The following is a 21,756-nucleotide window of genomic DNA, read 5'->3' as shown; positions in this document are numbered from 1 at the left end:
TGTCTGCCACTCTCTTAGGCTGTAAAGCTACTTGAGGGCATCTTCTAGCTTGTTCCCTGCTGTATCACCAGCATCTAGCACAGTGTGTGGTCATTTCATAAGTATCTGTTGTAAGACAAATGAATAAACGTGTGAAGTTAACAATGAATGTCATGCTGAGTTTGTGCCAAAAAAACCTTAGTCATTCATTCTGAGAAGACCCAGATCAACCTTATGGGTTAGTAATTAGATAAGGACTGTGGAGAAGGCAGAACTTGAGAAGGGTCAGGTTTCAACAGGATTAAGGAATAATTCAGAGTACTTGGGAAAAATAAGAGTTGTCCACAGGCACCTGCCTAGAACCCACAGTGCATGAACCCTGGTGGGGTTAAATATGATTATCAATTTTTTAGCTTTTACTGAGCGTTAAGAGTACTAGATTTCTGAGCGGGACTCAGGAATTAGATGTCCATAGCTGCATGGCGAGGTCCTCCCTCTCTATAACGGACAGACACTACTAGAGGTATAAGCCATGTACCCTCAAGAGGACAATGAAAAATGTCTCTGCCCTTTAAGCACACATGGTTTGCTCCGCGACGAAACAAAACGGGGAGGACAGGGATCTACAGGATGCCCTCTTCTGGCGAAAGGTCGACTCCACCCTCCCCAATCCCGTCCTTCGGGGTGAAGCAGGTTGCATGCCGAATTGTGTCGCCGCAGAAATGCCCGTAAGACGCCCTATGACTACAAATGAAGTTCAGAGTGCGGTAGGGTTTTGCAGGCCCGAACCTAGAAACAGTGGACTTTTTGTAACCTTCGGTGGACAGCGAGGTCTCGAGGCACACGCGCCGCTCCCCAGCCCGTGTCGCTGAGCGCGCGTGGTAAGTGGCCCGAGCGCCCTGCTCGCGGCCCCTGCTCCTTCGGGGACGGTTGAGCTCAATCGCCCTTGCCCTGCAGTCTCGGGTGGGAGCAATACACGCGGACAGGATGAAACTTTACTTACACCTCCTTGGTGATGCCTGTTCCACTCTACTCATCCCCAAACGCCGGTCGTCGCCCCACACGTTTAAATAAAACCGCGCGCCAGGAGACCGCGCGCTCCACCGGCCGCGCGCCCGACCGGAAGTGACGCGTTACGTGCCCGCGTATTCCCGGCCTGCTCTTCGCCTGCCGATCCGTGGCGGGAACTGGGGCGACTTCGGGGACCGCGGCCTCTGTAAGTCACCTGGGCCCGTGACTCTCACACTGGAGGACAGAGCTGAGACTTCGCGACCACCTTATCCTTTCCTTATCCCAGAAACCCCAGGAACGAGCCGGCGGTCCTCGCTCCGGTGACGGGCGGCTGAAAAGCCCGGGCTTGCGGGGTACCCGCACGGGAAGCCGGGTTAACAGGTGACCCGCTGGAGAAATTGCCAGCTTGCCTTCGCCTTCCCTACTCCTGCCCTTGATGCCCCTGGGAGGTCTTCTACCTTCATCCCAGCTCCGCCCTAGCCACACTCTCAGACCCGGCTTCCACCCCTTGGAGAAGTGGTGGTTCCGGACAGCATCTCTTCAGAGCCCTTCTTAGAGCTTTATTACTGTTTAGCAGTCCGTGGCAGGGACGGAGTAATCCAGTAACGTTAAAAAAACCTTGGCTGCTTACAAATATTAACAGTATATTTTATTTTATTGAATATATGCCCAAATGCCAAGCACAGAACTACGTGTTTGCACACATTCTTTCGTTTAACTCAGCTGCTTTATGGAATAGGCCTTAACCCATTTTGCAGAAGGGGAAACTTGAGTCAAATAGATGGCAGTTCATTCGCCAAATATCATGGAGCATCTAGGCACTGTTTTAGGCACTGGGGCATATGGCAGTGAAAAAAATAGAATTGCCACTAATGCTGGGGATTTTCAGCCAAGCCAAGGGTGCTTTTTTTAATCCTTGAAAACAACCTGGAAGAATGTTTACCTGAATGTTAGTAGTAGATATCTTCTGGGTAGGATTTTGTATGAATTTTTTTAATTCTTCATGCTTTTCTGCATTGTTTTGATTTGAAGGCAGGCATTGGCTCTGCCAATAAAACACGCTTTGAGCGGAGCTCTAGACCCAAGAAAAGGAGTGAAGGCTCTCATTTGTGGTCCTGGCACTCCTAATTGCTGAGTCCATTTTAGGGTCGGAGCTAGAGCTAGGTCTATGACTGAAATGGGAGAGACTGTACAGGCCTATGTGCCATTTGGCCATTTAGTAACATACTTATCAGAGCATTTGGAACTCTGAAAATTTTTTATGACACACAGTTTATCTTTGTCATATAACTCCACTATAAATAGATCCTAAGGTCCTTAAGGACTTTGGCCTCTTTTATGTCCCTGTAACCCTCAGTACAATGTATTCAAAGTGTCCTAGGTCATGGGGTGATGTCTTATTAAGTAATTATTGAATGCTTTTCCACAGGATAAGTTTGCTTTCAGGCTGTACTTCCTCATAATGATTTTTAAAAAGCTTTTCTTTTTATGTCTTGCACCTGGTCAGGTTGAAGTAACCATGCAGGCATTTCTGAAAGGCACGTCTACCACTACTAAACCACCATTGACCAAAGATCGAGGAGTAGCTGCTACTGCAGGAAGCAGTGGGGAGAACAAGAAAGCCAAACCTGTTCCGTGGGTGGAAAAATAGTAAGAACGCTTTTTGTTGAAATAATTAATAAACTACCTCTCTAACCGGATCTGATCACTTTTTTTACTGATGGGGGGATGGTTTGCTTTGTTTAGATGTTGTCCTTGGAAATTACCCAGTTATGTAAGTCATGGAACCTAGGAACTGAAAAGTACCTACAATGATCTAATTTCACTTCCTGGCTATAAATTTTTGGTCAGGAGTTCTACTGAAATCCAAAAAATTTATTCTTTTCATTACTAATAGATGGGAACTGTTGAGTGTTTGTACGTTTTTGGCAAAAACAACACTTAAAGTTGCACTTAAATAGTCAGCGAAGTGATATCATGACAAGTAATTGCAACCACTGGATATAGCCTCAGGTATTATCAAGGGTTTGTAGATTACTTATAGGCCAAATAAGACTCTCATGTTTTGCTTGGCACCAACAATGCTTATAAAAATCTAGATTTTTTTACATTAAAATTCATACGGGGGGGTCAGCCCGGTGGCGCACTGCTACAGTGCGCCGCTTGGGAGCGCGGTGGCGCTCCCGCCGAGGGTTTGGATCCCACATACAGACCGGCTGCTCACTGGCTGAGCGAGGTGCGGGCGCAACACCGAGGGTTGCGATCCCGTTGCCGGTCCTGGTCCGGTACGGGCGTGACACTGAGGGTTGCGATCCATTGCCGGTCACAAAAAAAGACAAAAAGGAAAAAAAAAAAATTCATACAGGGGAACATCTAGATTTTCAGCCTCCCAGGAGATCAGGCAATACTGGGTGTAAGTTCTGACATGAAAATTACATATACTTGTGTACTGCTTCTCATTTTGTAAAGGTGATGTGTTTCTAAATTTGCCATAGTCCCTACTATCTTCTCTTGCCTTACACTCTGTCTTCTTCACTCTTATCTGCCTAATTCCTGCAGGTATTTGAATATGAGATCCTGCTTTACAACATACCCTGGTTTCCCTAGAAAACATTACCTCGTATAATTCCTGCCTAGCATTAACTTCATTAATTAGTAAAGTATGCATCAAAGAAGAACTTTTGGTTAGTTAACTAAGCACAAAGCCTAATTTTAGGACTGGGAGTATAACATTGTCCTTGCTTCTCTTAAAATCACTAATTAATGATGTAAGATGAAAATTATATATTACTATACTTCAAAGTGGTTAAATTTGTTATTTTGTTACCCCTCAATAAAGTAAATAGGTCTCCATATTTTTGTACAGTTAGGTGATGGAAAAAATTGGTATTAACCAATTAACAACATATTAAGTATATATATGTAACTATATTAACCAAAATAGTTACCTGTCCACAGGTTATTAAATAGTTTTCCCTTTTCAGCTTAGGTACATGATCTTATCTTGTAAAAATATAATATTACTTTTTTTTTTTTTTTTTTTTTTTCCTTTTTGTCTTTTTTACTGACCGGTAACGGGATCGCAACCCTCGGTGTTGCGCCCACACCTCGCTCAGCCAGTGAGTGGGAACTGGTCTCCACATGGGATCTGAACCCTCGGCGGGAGCGCCGCCGCGCTCTCAAGCAACGCACTCTCCAGTGCGCCACCGGGCCGGCCCATTTACTTTCTTTTTTTGTGTATGTGGCTGGCAAGTACAGGGATTGAATCCTGGACCTTGGTGTTATCAGCATCATACTCTAACATACTGAGCTAACCGGCCAGCCCTTAATATTACTTTCTAGGCAAGTGTTCACTTTAATTTTTAACCAGTTGACATTTGTGGTATATAAAATAAAATCCTTTTGCTTAATTGTTGTAAACATAACAGATACAAGCAATGCAGATAGGAAGTAGAAAACCATTTCACTCCTTTAGTATATATATGCTTAAGGTAAATACAAATAGGGTTTCCACCTACTTCCAATTATGAAACAGTTTCTTATTACCAATATATAAGAATTGTCATTGGTATTTTAGCAGAACTAACATGAGACTTTCCTGTGGCTACCATAATATACTAAATAACCTCTCCTCCCTGACCCCACCCCCACAGTCGCCCAAAATGTGTGGATGAAGTTGCTTTCCAGGAAGAAGTGGTTGCAGTACTGAAAAAATCTTTAGAAGGAGCCGATGTAAGTAGCAGATGGTGTTCAGTGTCACTGAGACATTTAAGACTTAAATTCATTCACCCTCTTCCTTCCTTTATAACCTTTCACCTCCATTAAATACCATGCTGTATATACAGTAAGTCCTTAGTATTTGTACAATGATGACTAGTTCAAATATTTATTGAGCATCTCCTATTCAGTCTTATGTGACATTGTTATATAGTATTCAAGTAAATACCATTGAACAAGACAAATTAGGTGCCTTTTTTTTTTTTTTAAAAAAGATGACCAGTAAGGGGATCTCAACCCTTCGCTTGGTGTTGTCAGCACCGTGCTCAGCCAGTGAGCCAACCGGCCATCCCTATATAGGATCCGAACTCGTGGCCTTGGTGTTATCAACACTGCGCACTCCCGAGTGAGCCACGGGCCGGCCCTTAGGTGCCTTTTTTTCATGAGCTTTTATTTCAGTGGGGAAAGACAGTATAAACAGGTAAACCAAACAAATAAATAAGATAATTATAAATAATTATATGTGCTATAAAGAAGAGTCAGAAATTCTTTGAAAGTATAATTGCTCACCTAACCTTAGGATTTAGTTTGAACTATAATACAAAACAAAACAAAACAAAATAACAAGCATTTAATTCTGCTTATAGTACTTTGTCTCCTGCCATGATTGTGGGATAAAATATCCTTGAGTAACTTGCATTTTAGGTTATTCAGAGACAAAATAAACCCATATGAGGAATTAGCAATTTAAAATTGTACTTATATATGATGAAGTGCCCAAACTGCTTTAAGAGCTTAGTGAAGGGAGGGAGAAAATCGAAGATGAAAGTGGTATGTGGTTTTTGCTTTATTCCCAAGATTTGCTTCCTTCCCCTCAACCTGGCTGCTTTTAATTAGAGGTTCTTTTGATTTTTGCTGTCATTGTTCTCTTTTAGGAATTACACCACTAAAGTACACATACTGAAATAAATTATATTTATAAAACTAATTTTTTTTTTAAAGATGACCAGTAAGGGGATCTTAACCCTTGACTTGGTGTTGTCAGCACCATGCTCACCCAGTGAGCAAACCGGCCATCCCTATATGGGATCTGAACCCGTGGCCTTGGTGTTATCAGCACCACACTCTCCCGAGTGAGCCACGGGCCGGCCCATATAAAACTATTTAAAAACTTTTTCTTTACTAGTGTTTGTTTTGATTTGATCGAAATACCTTTTACCTTTTAACTTTTTAACAGTATAAATTTTTATTGCATAGTAATATTTACACAGATTGGAGGACAAATCCAATTTAATTACTAGTACTTTCAGCTCTTTAGGGAAATACGGTGGGATTATGATCCTATTCTTGACTTTATGCCATCTAACTTATGAGGCTGAATTAAGAACTTTCTTCTTTCACCTCCTCTTTAATATTTTGTGCTTCTTTTCAGACTAAGTTTTATAAAAAGAGGTAGTAATTTTTAAAATTCTAGAGTAAAGGAAAATAATTCATTCCTTCATTTACTTTAAATGAATTTAAAGTAGAATTATAGGAGAATTTTTTCAGAAATCAATTTTAAGAACTGGTATTCCACATACAGTTCTTGAGTGCACAACATATATGAGACAATTATATACTACAAGGTATAATAATTTTATCCTGTTTTAAAAAATTTAAATTATTGTCTATAGTTACCTGGATGAACCATTACAAGTGTTGATACACAGATCAAAATAATAGTTATAATCTTAAAAACTAAGAAGCCTAGGAGTTTCTTTGTTTTTTTTTGTCCTTTTTTGCAAAATAATAGTTATAATCTTAAAAACTAAGAAGCCTAGGAGTTTCTTTGTTTTTTTTTGTCCTTTTTTGGAGACTGGCTGCACCGCGCTCAGCCAGTGAGCGCTGTGAGCGCACTGGTCATCCCTATATAGGATCCGAACCCGCGGCGGGAGCACTGCTGCATTCCCAGCGCCGCACTCTCGAGAGTGCGCCACAGGCTCGGCCCGAGTTTCTTTGTTTTTTGTTTTTAAGTAATGAATCTCAAAATTTGTATTTTAAACTATATGTTACCAGTGTAACAGTAATGGTCTCTAATTAACATATTTGTATATGTATTGGTCTGTTCATTTATTTGGCAGATATTAAGTACTGCAGTTGATTCTGAGGATATAGATATGAATAGAACAAATAAGGTTCCTGGCCTTTTTAAACTTACCAGCTAGTGACGTAGACGGACATTTTACAATTAAACCCAACAGTTAAATAAGTGATAATAAGTGCAAATTGCAGCAAGTGCAACAAAGACTAATGACAGAAAAAGAGAGAAGACCCGGTTTAGATTGGATGGTCAGAGAAGGCTTTTGACTTGTAATGCACTAAGAGTTGGCCAGACAGAAAGAAGGGGGTCAGACTCCAGATTGTGGGAACAACATATGTGCAGGCCAGAAAGCACTTAGCTGTTGGAGACCATTGTAAGCTGGAGCGTGGAAGGTGAAGGAGATGCTAGGCAATTCGTGGAAGTCGTTACAGGCCATGGTAAGCAGCTTCAGGTTTTTTTGTTTGTTTTTGTTCTGAGTAGAATGTGAAGTCAGTGAAGAGTAGATAGCAAGCAGAGTGGTATATGATTTAGGTGAAGAATGAATGAACAGGAAGGGGGAGTGATTAGGTGAGAGTGGAAACAAATAAACTATTGACTAGTTTCCTGTGTTCAGCAATTTCCCTACATGAAAGGACATACTGAAGAATGTACAGTTTCATAGTAGAGCTCTAGAATTTAGTACATTAATCTTCACCACAGATCAGTTGCCTGCTTGATAGGAGCCAACCTAGCTCACTCCAAGGTCTAAAAGAAGACAGCTAGTTATTTAATCTTATCCTTTCTTCTAATGAATTCTCCCTGATATATGCAGGCATCCCTACAGGGTACATAATCATGATGTGTAATGTCTTTTTTAATATGTCTTTTTCCATCCTTTTTCTTCAGTACTGGCCAAATCCCATTACTCCTTTGGTCTATTTCCCCTTTGAAGCAGCTGACATTTTTATATAAAATCTCACCCAATTTTGAGCAAAAGATGGGGATAGGGAACTGACAGAAGCCTGGGATTCCCTTCATTTATTTGTGCCAGAATACAATTTATAAAAAATTTACTTTCTTTAGCTCCCTAATCTCTTGTTTTATGGACCACCTGGAACTGGAAAAACATCCACCATTTTGGCAGCAGCTAGAGAGCTCTTTGGGTAAGTTGAAATCAGTCTTTTTTTTTGTTGTTGTTCTTTTAGATTTGACATAAAAAATCTTGTGATTTTTTTTTTTCCCCTTAAAATTTGCATTTGTTTTCTTTGTGGGGTTGGGTTTTTATTTTTTAATTTATTTATTAATCCCATGAGCCCATTTTGTTTCTCTCCCCCAATAAATTAGCTTGAGTACATCTTTTGTAACCTTCATTCTGAACCTCGTTCAAATGTTTGAGTGTTCCACAACACAGGGAGCCTCTGCTTTTTTTCATCACTTTCTTTAACTTTTTTGTTATGATTTCGGAGGCCAGAGGACCCAACCTATCTTCAGTCATGCTGATAGTTTCATCACCAACTTAATGATTGTGTTCACGTCTGTGTAGCTATATGATGGAATCTGCTGTAGTTATATGATAGAATGAATCTGTTGTGGCTATGTGATAGAATCTTCTGTATCTGAAGCTACTGTCAGTACCATCTCTTCTTGAGTTCCTCCTGCCCTGGAATTCCTAGGCCCTGCCTCTGGAGTGGCCAGGCTAGCTCCTTGCCCTCACATCTCTGGAGTGTAAGTAGATTGGATGGTAGCTGATGCAGTATGATCCAGGTACACCAGAAAATCTCCCTGTGAACCACTTTCTTAGTTTCCTTTTCCTAGATTGACTGTCTTGAGTTAATAGAGGAGCCCTTTAACCTAGAGATAAAAGGGCCCAGGTCTGATATCCATGAAACATGTACCAACATAGCAAAGGCTGTCTTGAATTTATCTGAATTTATATAGCCAAAGGATACATCTGAAATTAATTAATTAAAGGATACATATGAAAATAATTAGATGCCTCTGAAACTACCAAATGTGTAAGGATAATTAGTTATGTCAAAATGTAAAGGAAGACATAAAGAGTGAAGGTGCTGTGAGCCTAATATTTTATTTATCTGACAGCAATCTGTGTCTTAATAAAATAATAAAAGGGCTTTTTTTGATTATCCTACAACTCAGTCAGAGCTAAACTGAATCAGCCTTAGCAATATAATAATAATGAAACTGGTAAGTAGTTTATTATTTTTCTGGAGTAGGTCAGTCCAGATTATATAACATCTTCTATATCCTTTATAAAATAATGCTGCCTTTTTTTTTTTTTGTCTTTTTCGTGACCGGTAAGGGGATCGCAACCCTTGGCTTGGTGTCGCCCGCACCGCGCTCAGCCAGTGAGCGCACCAGCCATTCCTATATAGGATCCGAACCCACGGCGGGAGCATCGCTGCGCTCCCAGCACCGCACTCTCCCGAGTGCGCCACAGGGTCGGCCCAAATAATGCTTATTCTTGAACTAAAAAAATTTAATTCTAAATTATAAATTTTACATGTAATAGTATATGTGGTTTTAAAATAGAAAATACATGCACAGAGTTTCCTAAATGTTTATGCCCATAGAAAAATTTTAAGATACCATGCTAATTAAAAAAAATAAAGACAAAACTAAATCACAACTCTTGTTTTTTTTTAATTTAAACTATAAATATGTAGAAAAAACAGGGAAGTTTTAAAACGGTGGTTTGACAGGATGTGCCAGTTTTTAAAATTTTCTTTTGAATTCACTACAGTGAGCATACATTTTTTAAAAAAACTCACTTTAAAAACTGTTCATGTTTTACATGTTTTAATCCAGTAATTTTCCTTTTTTTTTTTTTTTTTTTTTTTTTTGTGGCAGCTGGCCTGTGTGGGATCTGAACCTATGACCTTGATGTTGTTAAGACTGCACTCTAACCAATTTAGCTGACTGGCCCAGCCTGGTTATTTTCCTTATAGCAAGCTACCCTGTGGAAATAATCCTACTGTGTCATATTGTAACATTATTTAAAATGTTACATATTTAAAACTATCTAGATGTCTAACAATAGAAGAACGTCTGGTAAATTTAAGTAAATGATGGTACATTCGTAAGATGGAATGCCATATAGCCGTTAAAATGGCATTTACAGTGGTTTTGATAACATGGCAAGATGTTTATTATACAACACTAAATAGAAAATTGATTTTAAGTTTTATATATTATGTAATATATATGTTTGTTTTTTTTAATGCCTGGAAAAAAACCAAAATGTTAACTGAGTGGCTTTGCAAAAAGAGAATAACAGAAGTGATTGTGTGCCTTCTATCCATATTGTTTACTAGGTGGATTTTAAACTACTGCGAAGTGTGCAAATGATAAAATGTGATTTACTTGTAAGTTTTATTTTGTTTTATATTTCATTTTGACATAGGCCTGAACTTTTTCGATTAAGAGTTCTTGAGTTAAATGCATCTGATGAACGTGGAATACAAGTAGTTCGAGAGAAAGTGAAAAATTTTGCTCAGCTCACTGTGTCAGGAAGTCGTACTGAGTAAGTAAACTTGCCTTCTCTTCTCCATAGCATGTTGTATATTTATTTTAAATAATGTGTTTCTGCCAAATTTTCAACTCTTTTCATGACTTTTCCATTATAACTAGTTTTAAGTTGTTTAGCTGTCAGAGTGTTCATTGATATTTTGTCTAAGGAGTATTTATTAATCAAATAGGATAGTTTAATGGTATACACACTCATAAAAAAAAAAAAATGTTACCTCTCCTTTCTATCATACATTTTAAGCTTCATTGTATATTTCATAGTTAGGGTGACCATATAAGTTCTTGTTCAGACTGGGACATTTTTAGAGTGGAAGGAAATATTATTAATAATTAAAATAGGGCTGCCCTGCCTGAAGTATACAGGGATTTAGTCAACTACTTATACTCTTTAGGTGGCATAGTTTCAAGATTAAGTTTTTAGTATCTGGGCATACGTCAGGGTACACTTCAAAATTTGTAAAAAGTGGGCCGATCCCGTGGCTCACTCGGGAGAGCGTGGCACTGGGAGTGCAGTGGTGCTCCCGCCGCAGGTTCGGATCCTATATAGGGATGGCCGGTGCGCTCACTGGCTGAGCGCGGTGCAGGCGACACCAAGCTAAGGGTTGTGATCCCCTTACCGGTCACACACACACACACACACAAAAAAAAATGTAAAAAGTGAATGGCTAATTTTTATATTCACCTCGAACTGATAATGTAATCACAACCTCTTGTAGCACCCAGTTTCCTCTTATGTGAAATGAAGACTGGGTTGTGGACCAAAAAACCTCTGAGATCCTTTCCACCTTTAATATTTGAAGTCTGTTTTCTTGATAAAATTTTAATCCAATTGTTTAATGTCACTTTTGGTGGGAGAAAAAACTTCAATGGCAGATTACCAAAAATCAACGTACAGAAAGTAAAAACCCACAAAATGGGAGAAAATATTTACAAGCCATATATCTGAAAACAGACTTATATCTGGAATATATAAAGAACTCTTAAAACTCAATAATAAAAACAAGTAACCCTATTAAAAAATGGGCAAAGGATCTGAATAGATATTTCTCCAAAGAAGATACACAAATGGTCAGTAAGCACATGAAAAGATACTCATCAGCATCATTAGCTGTTAGGGAAATGAAAATCAAAACCACAATGAGATGAACACTGTATACCTACTAGGATGACTGTAATCAAAAACACAGAAAATAAGTATTGGCAAGGACATGGAGAAATGTAAAACTCATATACATTGCTGGTTGGAATGTAAAAAGGTGGAACATTTTAGAAAACTGTTTGGCATTTCCTCTAAAAGATAAGTAGAGTTACCGTATGACTCAGGTATATACTCACAAGAAATGAAAACATACACCTGCTCAAAAACATGTAAACAATTGTCCATAGCAGAAGTTTTCCTTGTAGCCAAAACACAGAAACAACCCAAATGTCCAGCTGATTAATGGATGAATAAAATGTGTTACATCCACTTGGCTATATTATTCAGTAGTGAAAAGGAATGAAGCAATGACCCATGCTACAACATGGATGAACCTCGAAAACATTAAGAAGCCAGCCACAAAAGACCACATATTACATGAATCCTTTTATATGCAATGTCCAGAACAGGAAATTCTATAGAGGCAAAAAGGAGACTAGTGATTATGTAGAACTGGGAGAGTTGGGGAAGAATAGTGGTGATGAAAATGTTCAAAAATTAGGTTGTGGTGATGATTGCACAACTCTGTGAATATATTATACACTTTGAATGGGTGAATTGTATGATATGTGTATTATATCCCAACAAAGCTGTTAAAAACAATGTACATATTAATAATGTTCAACTCTTATGTGTTTCTCTAAATCAGTGGGAAGCCATGTCCTCCTTTTAAGATTGTGATTCTGGACGAAGCAGATTCTATGACCTCAGCTGCTCAGGCAGCTTTAAGACGAACCATGGAGAAAGAGTCTAAAACCACCAGATTCTGTCTCATCTGTAACTATGTCAGTCGGTATGTATATTGCCCTGAAGATAAATTATTTTGATAACCCCAATTAGGGTAAGAAAACATTTAAATTTTTCAAGGCTACATTAATTTCTCCTCCATCAAATCTTGGTTTTTTCTTGATAAAAATACATTTATCTGGGGAAATTCTTTAGACACCAACTTGTTTTCCAATCTTTTACAGAATAATTGAACCCCTGACCTCTAGATGTTCAAAATTCCGTTTCAAGCCTCTGTCAGATAAAATTCAACAGCAGCGGTTACTAGACATTGCTGAGAAGGAAAATGTCAAAATTAGCAATGAGGTAATTACAAATTATTATTATTACAATTACTAATTCCTTTGATGAACGCATATGAAGAGGCCCTGCAATACTTAAATGTGTGTTGCTTCAATCATAATGCCAAATCATCAGTCATACTTGAGCTAAATGAGCAAAGCTAGTTGAAATGTCTAGGAATTACAAGGTTTAGTTTAGCTTTTCTTTTGCTTTTTGGGTTATTTAATATTTGTTAATATTTTAATAACCCAAAACTGAGGTGCATTTCATACAAATAATGCAAATTCTACAACAAATCTCTGCACAATGACAAGATTTTAGTCTCCTGGCTAATACTCCATTTCAGGTGATAGAATATACATCTGTCTCTGCAAATTTCAGAGGCAAGAGACCTATTCTCTGTCCTACCATTGGACTGATGCTGTCTCCATGAATTCTGTAGGAATGATATTACCCTCAAAACAAATAAATATTATGTTTTTCCCAATTAACTGAAGGCTAAAATAGTGTTTTTCACTCTTCATTAAAGTCAAAAAGCCTTAGCCATAATAGTTTAAAAACAACTCTCTCTCTTCAGGGAATAGCTTATCTTGTTAAAGTGTCAGAAGGAGACCTAAGAAAAGCCATTACATTTCTTCAAAGTGCTACTCGATTAACAGGTGGAAAGGAGGTCACAGAGCAAGTGATCACAGACATTGCTGGGGTAAGAACACTGGATAGTCTGAAATTCTTCTGTCCTTTTTTTGTGGCTTTTAGAAAATTTTCACCCAGTATATACTGACTGCTTATTATATGCCAAGTACTGTACTAAAAGTGTGGTAAGGAAGTATCAGAATTCATCAGGGAGGAGGTAACACTGACTTGAGCACTGACATGTCAGGCATGTAAAAGACATCAAGAAAAAACACTACTTTCAATTCTTAAATTTCTAGGAGGTAAATGGTGTTTTTGTAGCAGTTAAGTCATTTCCAGTAGATATCCTCTTCTTATGCAGAAAACCCATTCTGCCAAAGGGCCATATATAATAAACAAAAGGTATATCCAAGTTACACAAATCACTTATTAAAGAAAATATCACACCTGCCTTTGGATATTCTTATGTCAGAACTCACCTCAGAATCACTACCTTCAAAACTCTGTTCTCAAAGTAGCATTTTTCAGCTACATGTTGTTTCATACAGTGACAAGACTAATAGCATCAGTCCTCTTAACTTTCTTACTGTGGACTTTTTAAAACAGTCTCTTGCTAGTGGCATCTTTACATGGAGAACAATTAGTAGTAAGTACATTCTTAAAAAAAATAAAAAGTAATTTTCAGGGCTGGCCAGTTAGCTCACTTAGTCAAAGGTGGCGCTGATAATACCAGGGTCAAGGGTTCAGATACCCCTTAAAGACCAGAAATCATTTTCAATCTATTTGGCTGATTTTTCCACTGCTCTGATTGGCTATTGCCCCTGGGGTATCTCAGGGTAAAAGGGTGAATAGGTTTCACAAGTGAGAACTTTTACTACCCACTGACTAGGAGGAGCTGTTCGTGTGTAGGCCCAAACTTGGAAGGAAATGTATTTCACAAGAGCCAGTAGAGGACTTAGCACGCTACCCTGTTTGCTTAGTGGTGACTGGACTGAAAACACTACATGGGAGTCCACTTTGGTCCTTTTCCAGTTCTCACTTCGCCTAACTTATCCAAGGATATCAGGACAACATCCTGTGCTACAGGCTTTTAGTTTTCTTTTGGACACAGTAAACTACCCAAGCCTGGAACAGAAGGGAGTGGGTGGAATAACTGGCAGAGGGAATGTTCAAATTGTTTCCACCTAACATCTTTAAGACTTTACATTTCAGGTAGTATCAGCTAAGACAATTAATGACATATTTGCTGCATGTCAGAGTGGCTCTTTCGACAAACTAGAAGCTGTGGTAAAGGTAAGTAAATTCAATTTACTAACTTTGGGGAAAGGAAAATTAAGTTATACCAAATATCAAATTTTTTTTGTTACAGGACCTAATAGATGAGGGTCATGCAGCAACTCAGCTTGTAAGTCAACTTCATGATGCAGTGGTAGAAAATGACCTTTCTGATAAACAGAAGTCCATCATTACAGAAAAACTTGCTGTAGGTAGCTACTTTGCACATGTAAAAATATTTAGCTATACCTGAGGGAAATTTTATTTACTTTTTATTTTCTTATAGGAAGTTGATAAATGCCTAGCAGATGGTGCGGATGAATACCTGCAATTGATCAGTCTTTGTGCAACTGTGATGCAGCAGTTAACTCAGAATTGTTAAATGTTATCTTTGTAAATATGGGTTCATAATAAAAACCGAAGCACCTTTAAAGTGAATATACAATTTATTTAACATTCAAACTTCATTAAGACATGTGCAATATGGCAATTTACTGGGGGTTTAACCCTACCTAGGATATGATTGCTTGCTGGGGCTTAGCAACAGGGTCCAGTTCACACTTAGCACTAATTAAATACTTTATTGAATAAATACAATACCAAACAAGGCATTCAAATGCTTTCTAAAAAAAAAAAAAAGAAAAAAATCAATTTTAAAGGCCTTTCTATTCAGGCTAATGACAAACACAATAAAGGCAGATATGCTAGTTTAACATAATTGGCTGATTTTATACAGCACTTATATCTTTTAGTCCACAAGTATATTATTAAATGATAGAGAACATCTAATACAACCATTTCTACAGAACTAGGAAATAAATTTCTAAGAAAGGAAGATTTTACAGACCCCATCTTTATACCCACCCCAACAGTCTAACTCTAAAGAGGATAAAGCCAATGACTTTCCTCACAAGAGCTTACGACTAATGTCGCTTTGCTATCAAAATCTGTATTTCTGATCCGTTATGAGCATTGAGACAAGACTCAAATATTCCCAAAGAAAGAAGCACAATGCACGTTGTGATCGCCTATTCAGCAACAGCGAGCACTGCATTCAAAACTATCTCATCCCAGGAATTAAATAAGGTCAGCCACATTCATGGGCATTTCCTCCACTGTAGTATTGTAGAAAGTCTCAATGTCACGAAGAATCCTCTTGTCTTCTTCAGTAACAAAGTTTATAGCCACACCTTTCCTCCCAAATCGACCCCCTCTGCCAATTCTGTGTAAGAAAAAGAAATCAGCAATCAGAATGATACTTCTCATGTACTGAATGAACTAATGAATATGACGATCCACTTGTTAACCATCAGCTGCTGTTTACTTATCAAGGTTATACTTCGCGCTTCTAAATGGAGCACTAAGCTGCTAATCACAATATCTAGAGAAAAAAATCTTCCTTTGCAGTTAGTGCCAAAAGGATTCAAGGCTTGTCTGGCTGCAAAATGAGATTTTATCAGGCGTCTTGAGCATTATTATAAAGCAGATGACAGTATCATGTTTGGGGTAGTGAAATTAAAGCCCATACCAAAGTGGGCCAGCAAAGAGCAGATGACAGCCTGGGACAGATGTAAACACCAGGGATAAAACAAAAAGAAGTTATGTAATCCATTTCGACGCACTTCTGGAACTGTAAACTGTAAACACAAATGCTGCAAGGTTAACTATTTTCTAAAACTTACGACTTTTTTCCAGTGGGAAAACATATTTGGTATGGTAACCCAAACTTATCACTGCTTTTTTTTGCTCAGTTTCACACGTTATAACTCAAATTACTCAAACGTGTTCACCTCCAAGACAGCTCTCTACCTTCCTGACTAGTAACCAGACAATACAAAACCACCTAACAGAAAAACTCCCTAACAAATGCTAATATTCAATATGCCTTGGCTGGAGCAACTTAAAATATCAAATAATCATGACAAAAGAAAAACAAATATAAATACCGACTCGCTCTTTATTCAAACAGTGTGCTGTTTCGCTTATGATTCCACGTCCTAAATTACGTCAACGCCGTTTCTGAGCGCCATCTCGTCATCAACTGCTGCTATCGACTCCTGTATTTTTTAAAAAGTCTTTTTTTACATCATATAACAAAGTACAATTCAATTTATTTAGGGATAAAGCCACTAAAACTAAACCAGGGATCACTCAAATTGCTACCAGGCGACACCAAGAAAATCCCAACTATAAAAGAATCACCAAGAAAAAGCACATGTACAACACGAGCATCACTAAAAATAAAGCTCAAACATAAGCTAAGACCAACAGATCTAAAAAGCAAACTGATCTGTCCACAATCTGTGTAACATTTACAAGTTTTCCCACTTTGTCCTGATCAGTCTTCCCAAGTATGATTTTATTACATCTTACTAAGTTACTATGTCTCTATTACTGAGTCTTTTTACTAATTTGACATTACCTTTCATACAAATCACAGTAGAAAAGCAATACATGAATGTATTTCACCAACATTCAGTCAAGATGCAGGCTTCTCACCTGTGAATATAGTTTTCACGATTGGTAGGTAGATCATAGTTTATAACCAAAGACACTTGTTGCACATCAATTCCACGAGCCTGAAATATAACAGCATATGTTCAAAATTCTAATTAAAAAACCGAACACCTCTCTGTAATGTAGGCCACAAAATAGTAGTGAACTATATAAAGTGGTATAAGCTCACTGTGGAGTGTGGTCTTTACTTTATTCTCCCAAACAGCCAAAGTTGGTAAAGGTTACCAAAAACCTTCCCCCCCAAGAATTAACTTTTGGTAGATTAAAGGAGATCACTAAGAAGAGACTTACTTACCAACAAGTCAGTAGTGATCAGAACACGGCTTGACCCTGATCGAAATTCTCTCATAATAACATCTCTCTCCTTCTGGTCCATGTCACCGTGCTGCAAAAATTAACAAAACTTAATTCAAGAATCACCAGTCAGGTCAACATTTAACTTTATCAGCATGTATGAGACCAAGCGTCCCTGGCTGCTACAAGAGTACAGCAGACAGGTATAGTTAAGAAACAACCTTATTTTGAGCAGGGGGAACGACAACACAGCACTTAGCAGCTATATTGTAGTCTAAATCCTGCTTTAATAGAATTAGATATTTTAATTAGAACACATCTTACCAGAGCAGAAACTGTGAAGTCCCTGGCATGCATTTTCTCAGTGAGCCAGTCCACTTTGCGCCTTGTATTGAGAAAAATAACAGCCTGCGTAATGGTCAGTGTCTCATACAGGTCACAAAGTGTATCCAACTTCCATTCCTATGGTATTTCAAAGAGAAAGTGCTTAGTCAGTTTTCAATATTCAGTTGTTAGAAATTGTTAGATCTAAATTCATTGTTAGGTCTACATATTGCACCAAATCTTAAGACAAAGGACACTGGACATTAAGAAAGAGGTCCACCCCAGTCTTTACAACCTAGTGCAGTTACTTTTCTTCTTGCGTGTACTCTGCTAGCATTATTACAAAAACCAAGACATGGTCCTAGTTTCTGCAATTTTAGCACAGTGCTTATACAAGAAGGTAAAACGTGTCTGGCTACATTTTTTATATAACAATTCTGTAAATTACCTCTCTTTCAACATTAATATAAAACTGTTTAATTCCTTCAAGGGTCAATTCTTCTTTCTTCACTAGAATTCGAATTGGATCTCTCATGAATTTTTTGGTCACTTCCAGGACATCAGTTGGCATTGTGGCAGAAAGCAACACAACCTTTAAAAAAGAAAACAATTATGCTGTCGTAGCACAGCTTTCACAGCAATACTCAAGGAAAAGTGTTTGAGACCAAGCGTCTTTGTCTTACTATGGAATGGAGCTAGACATAGATAGTTACTTATCAAATGCTTTAAGCAGGGGGAACGACAATATTAACATTTCAGTTATACTGTAACAGTACCTGCATTAAACCAAACCTCCAGCTATAAGAGAGGATAAAATTAAGCTTACCTGAATACTTGTATTTAATTTTTGGAAAATCTCATAGATTTGATCTTTAAATCCTCGGCTCAACATTTCATCTGCTTCATCCAAAACAAACATTTTGATCCATTTTGGAGCTGTTAAAAACGAAGTCATACTATCATCTCTACATTTTCAGAGATATTATTTGAATTGACTATAATAGCAAGTACAAATTACACTCTTAAAGACAATACTTACAAAGATATCTTCTGTTTAACATATCAAACACTCTCCCTGGTGTACCAACAACAATATGTGGTGCTTCTGCCTGCAGTTTTTGCATTTCATTTCGAACATTTGTTCCACCAATGCAGGCATGACAAGTTGCTCCCATATAATCTCCAAGTGCCAAAATTACCTTTTGGATCTAAAATCCGAAAGCCTTAAGTTATTATCCTGCAGAATTACAGGCTCTATAACTAACTTCCAAAGCATATGGCAAATATCAGGTCTGCCAACAGCTTTTACACATGCACAGCACAAAACTTCCAAGCTTAAAATGCAGACTGACCTAACTGCTTCAAGGTAAAATTCTCTAAATATCTTTCTCATGCCTCAAACTTGGGATCCTGTTGCCCCAGATACCAATTCGGCAATTGAAGAACTATTAACATTTCCTACATTATCCTTCACTGCATAGACAGGTGTAAACAAACAGTGAAACAAGTTCTGTAATTAAAGGTTGGACAAATGATAAGTTTTCTCCCACAGGGTACTGGGCCTTAGATATTCTTAACCTTAATAAAGCCTACAGCTTTATTAGGACGATTTTCTTCAAAGCCAATATAGCAGTGAGCTTTGAAACATGGCATGCAACAGATGCATCACGAACTACTGAGACAGTCAAATGGTCAACATGTCACTGCAGTTTTCATGTTGCACAACTGCATTCCAACTTAAAAAAATGAGTATGCATCTAGTCCACCCTAAACAGAAAGCTCTGAATTCTCAATATTGGTATACAACCCTACACACCATACCTGCACACCCAGTCCCTGTTTACATTACAACAAAAACTCCCTGCATGCATGGACAATTAAAAGGAGGGCTCAAAGAAGACCAATTTATACTAAGTTTTAAATTCTTCACAGTTGTGAAACCTGAAACCTATGCAACACGCAAGCAGTTTTTTTTGAACTACACTATCAATACCTGTTGAGCCAGTTCTCTGGTGGGGGCCAATACTAGTGCTTGGGTCTCCTTGAACTCAATCTCCAACTGTTGCAGGATGGAAATAGCAAATGTGGCTGTCTTGCCAGTACCTGACTGAGCTTGAGCAATCACATCATACCCTAAAAAAAGTAGGATACATATTTACCGATCCCACATCAAATGGTCACTTCTACTTCACAGCATGTATTCCATTTGGAACACGAATTATGCCCAAATAATCAAGTGATCAGCAATGAGTATTCTCTTCATTTCAGGTCAGTCCCGAAAGATGATTGCCATCATTTCACTTTAAGGAATACAAATAGGTGCTAGTCCCCCAGAGATTACTTTCCCTTTTATGGTCCAAGTCTACGTAGAACAGTGAATTTATTTTTTTCAAAATGCAAACGAGATTTCTTTTACCTTTAATACAAGGAATAATAGCTCTCTGCTGAATAGCGGAAGGCTTCTCAAAACCGTAAGCATATATGCCCCGAAGAAGAGACTCCTTTAAATTCATATCATCAAAGTTATCAACAATCTCATTCCAGTTGCTCTGTAAGTTTAAAAAATAAATTTAAAAAGGAATAAATGAGATGAACAAACTCACCTTTCCAGAGCTTCAAAATCCACACCCATTTCTTACCTCGATGACACCATCGGGGTCCATTCCCTCTGGCCCGCCATGTTCTCTGCTGACAAAAATACCGCAGTTAGACAACCTCCCTTTCCACGCCACCTCAACAGCACCTCCAAGGGATAACCCTTTATGACCTGTTTCATCACATTACCCTCCCCTACACGTATACACTTCCCGAAAGAGCAAACGAAGCCGGCGGTGCAGGGCACAGAACGTCCTGGGACACTTCCCTAAAGATGGAAAGCTGTGTACGCTCCGAAAGCCGGCCGCAGGAACACCAGCCCCTGCCCCTCAGGCCGGGGCGCTCACGTTTCGGCAGCGGAGTCTCGCGAGAGCTCCATGAGCCGAGCTCCGCCCCTAACACTGCGCAAGCCGGGGTGATTGACGCGGCGGGCAGACCTGCCGAGGGCTATGCCAACCGTTCGCCGGCACCCCCGTTACCGAGCCATTCCCGTTGCTTTCTGGCCGTGGCGACTGGACGCTGCTGCCACTCTCCCCCCCTCAGCTAGAGCCTAGGACCCCAACTCGCGCCGCTGGCCGCAAATAAAGCTTCGGGACCCACTCACACCGTACAGACTGCAGACTGCGCCACCGCTTTTAACTAAATGTTTGCCGCGTTCCGCACACGGAAGGGGAAATGGCTCAGATTTCAAAATGTCTTTAGTAGGAAGAACACCTTTTAATCATTCCATTTTCACACCTTGTCCTGTCTCCCCGCAATCCGAGACCCTACCCATCATGGAAGCTTCTCGAACGACCCGAGTGCTGTACCCCAAAGAAACGCTCATGAATCCGGAGTTTCCCTGCCTCCAAGTCATCCACTACAATCTCCCCTGGCGCCACATGATCTTCATTACTCGACACTACCACCGAGAGAGCGCCATACCTGTTATAATCCGCAGAGCCACCAGACATGATCCGAAAAGCCACTCAGCGCCCGACTGAAAAGACAGCAGAAACCCACCACCCGTTTTTTATAGTCTCGCGGCCGGAACCCGTTTCTTGCGGAGGAATTTTCTCGTCGCTCTCCGGTCAGCCACAAAATTGTGATCCTGAAGTCGTTTTCTCGGGTAAAATCCTAAGCAAGTCGATGAGAAAATCCAGATTTGGTAATTCTTCGATATTATAGGCTCGTTGGAAATTCCAAGACCCGAGGGAGGGCTGGGACTCTTTGCTTTGCTGCGGAAGAATATGCTGCAGCGGGGACGAATCACCGCGCTCCGCTCCCGCCCTGCTCCTACGGGGTTTCCACGTCCCCGACGCAGAGGCGGGCCGGGGGAGTCGGGCCCCGCCGGGAGGCGGAAGCCTGAGGCGAGCTGCTTGCCGGCCGGCCAGGGCTCTCTGCAGGCCCTGGCGGGCTGGGCTTGCGGCTCGCGGCTGGCGCTTGGGTACTGGAGGGCTGGGACGTCCATGCCTGCGCCGGAGAGGAAATCAGGTTATTCCGCCTGTTCCCACCGCTATTTAATTTGACGATAAAGAAGCCGCATGGCATTTAGCGCGAT

At 39.5% G+C, this 21,756-nt stretch overlaps 2 protein-coding genes across 6 annotated transcripts; one reads left to right on the top strand and one right to left on the bottom strand.

Annotated features, from left to right (window-relative positions):
- Positions 1 to 1,135: 1,135 nt before the first annotated feature.
- On the top strand, positions 1,136 to 14,919 carry RFC4 (replication factor C (activator 1) 4, 37kDa). 2 transcript variants are annotated; one of them, XM_008582724.1, is made up of 11 exons: positions 1,136 to 1,195; positions 2,498 to 2,640; positions 4,644 to 4,722; positions 7,850 to 7,929; positions 10,188 to 10,307; positions 12,160 to 12,303; positions 12,482 to 12,602; positions 13,156 to 13,281; positions 14,424 to 14,504; positions 14,581 to 14,694; positions 14,773 to 14,919. In XM_008582724.1, the coding sequence occupies exons 2-11, from the start codon at positions 2,510 to 2,512 to the stop codon at positions 14,866 to 14,868; spliced, it is 1,092 nt and encodes a 363-aa protein (XP_008580946.1). In that variant the 5' UTR covers positions 1,136 to 1,195; positions 2,498 to 2,509; the 3' UTR covers positions 14,869 to 14,919. The 2 variants fall into 2 exon arrangements, with proteins under 2 accessions (XP_008580946.1, XP_008580947.1); XM_008582725.1 differs by lacking the exon at positions 1,136 to 1,195 and adding an exon at positions 1,219 to 1,371.
- On the bottom strand, positions 14,914 to 21,493 carry EIF4A2 (eukaryotic translation initiation factor 4A2). 4 transcript variants are annotated; one of them, XR_551220.1, is made up of 12 exons: positions 21,141 to 21,493; positions 20,261 to 20,306; positions 20,038 to 20,170; positions 19,615 to 19,754; positions 18,661 to 18,829; positions 18,448 to 18,557; positions 18,070 to 18,213; positions 17,622 to 17,759; positions 17,299 to 17,388; positions 16,986 to 17,065; positions 16,433 to 16,543; positions 15,622 to 15,708 (listed from the first exon to the last, which is right to left on the bottom strand). XR_551220.1 is itself a non-coding variant. In XM_008582727.1 (11 exons), exons 1-11 carry the CDS (start codon positions 21,167 to 21,169, stop codon positions 15,564 to 15,566), a joined length of 1,224 nt encoding a protein of 407 aa, XP_008580949.1. In that variant the 5' UTR covers positions 21,170 to 21,493; the 3' UTR covers positions 14,914 to 15,563. The 4 variants fall into 4 exon arrangements, 2 of the variants coding, with proteins under 2 accessions (XP_008580949.1, XP_008580948.1); XR_551219.1 differs by having other exon boundaries at positions 20,261 to 20,309; positions 21,141 to 21,169; XM_008582727.1 differs by lacking the exon at positions 16,433 to 16,543 and having other exon boundaries at positions 14,914 to 15,708.
- Positions 21,494 to 21,756: the final 263 nt, after the last annotated feature.

The sequence above is a fragment of the Galeopterus variegatus genome, unplaced genomic scaffold (genome assembly GCF_000696425.1).
Source record: "Galeopterus variegatus unplaced genomic scaffold, G_variegatus-3.0.2 Scaffold2709, whole genome shotgun sequence".
Taxonomy (NCBI): Eukaryota; Metazoa; Chordata; class Mammalia; order Dermoptera; family Cynocephalidae; genus Galeopterus; species Galeopterus variegatus.
The sequence above is the reverse complement of the archived record's forward strand: the minus strand, read 5'-3'. Positions and strand labels throughout refer to the sequence as shown.

What these genes read in the sequence shown, in the direction of transcription:
- RFC4 (XM_008582724.1), top strand. Translation starts at nt 2,510, where the DNA reads ATGCAGGCATTTCTGAAAGGCACGTCTACCACTACTAAACCACCATTG. An exon ending in GTGTCAGGAAGTCGTACTGA is followed by an intron (nt 10,308 to 12,159) that starts GTAAGTAAACTT and finishes TCTCTAAATCAG; the next exon opens with TGGGAAGCCATGTCCTCCTT. An exon ending in TGATCACAGACATTGCTGGG is followed by an intron (nt 13,282 to 14,423) that starts GTAAGAACACTG and finishes TTTACATTTCAG; the next exon opens with GTAGTATCAGCTAAGACAAT.
- EIF4A2 (XM_008582726.1), bottom strand. Translation starts at nt 21,169, where the DNA reads ATGTCTGGTGGCTCTGCGGATTATAACAG. An exon ending in ACCCCGATGGTGTCATCGAG is followed by an intron (nt 20,171 to 20,260) that starts GTAAGAAATGGG and finishes TTAAACTTACAG; the next exon opens with AGCAACTGGAATGAGATTGT. An exon ending in ATATTAATGTTGAAAGAGAG is followed by an intron (nt 17,760 to 18,069) that starts GTAATTTACAGA and finishes GAAATACCATAG; the next exon opens with GAATGGAAGTTGGATACACT.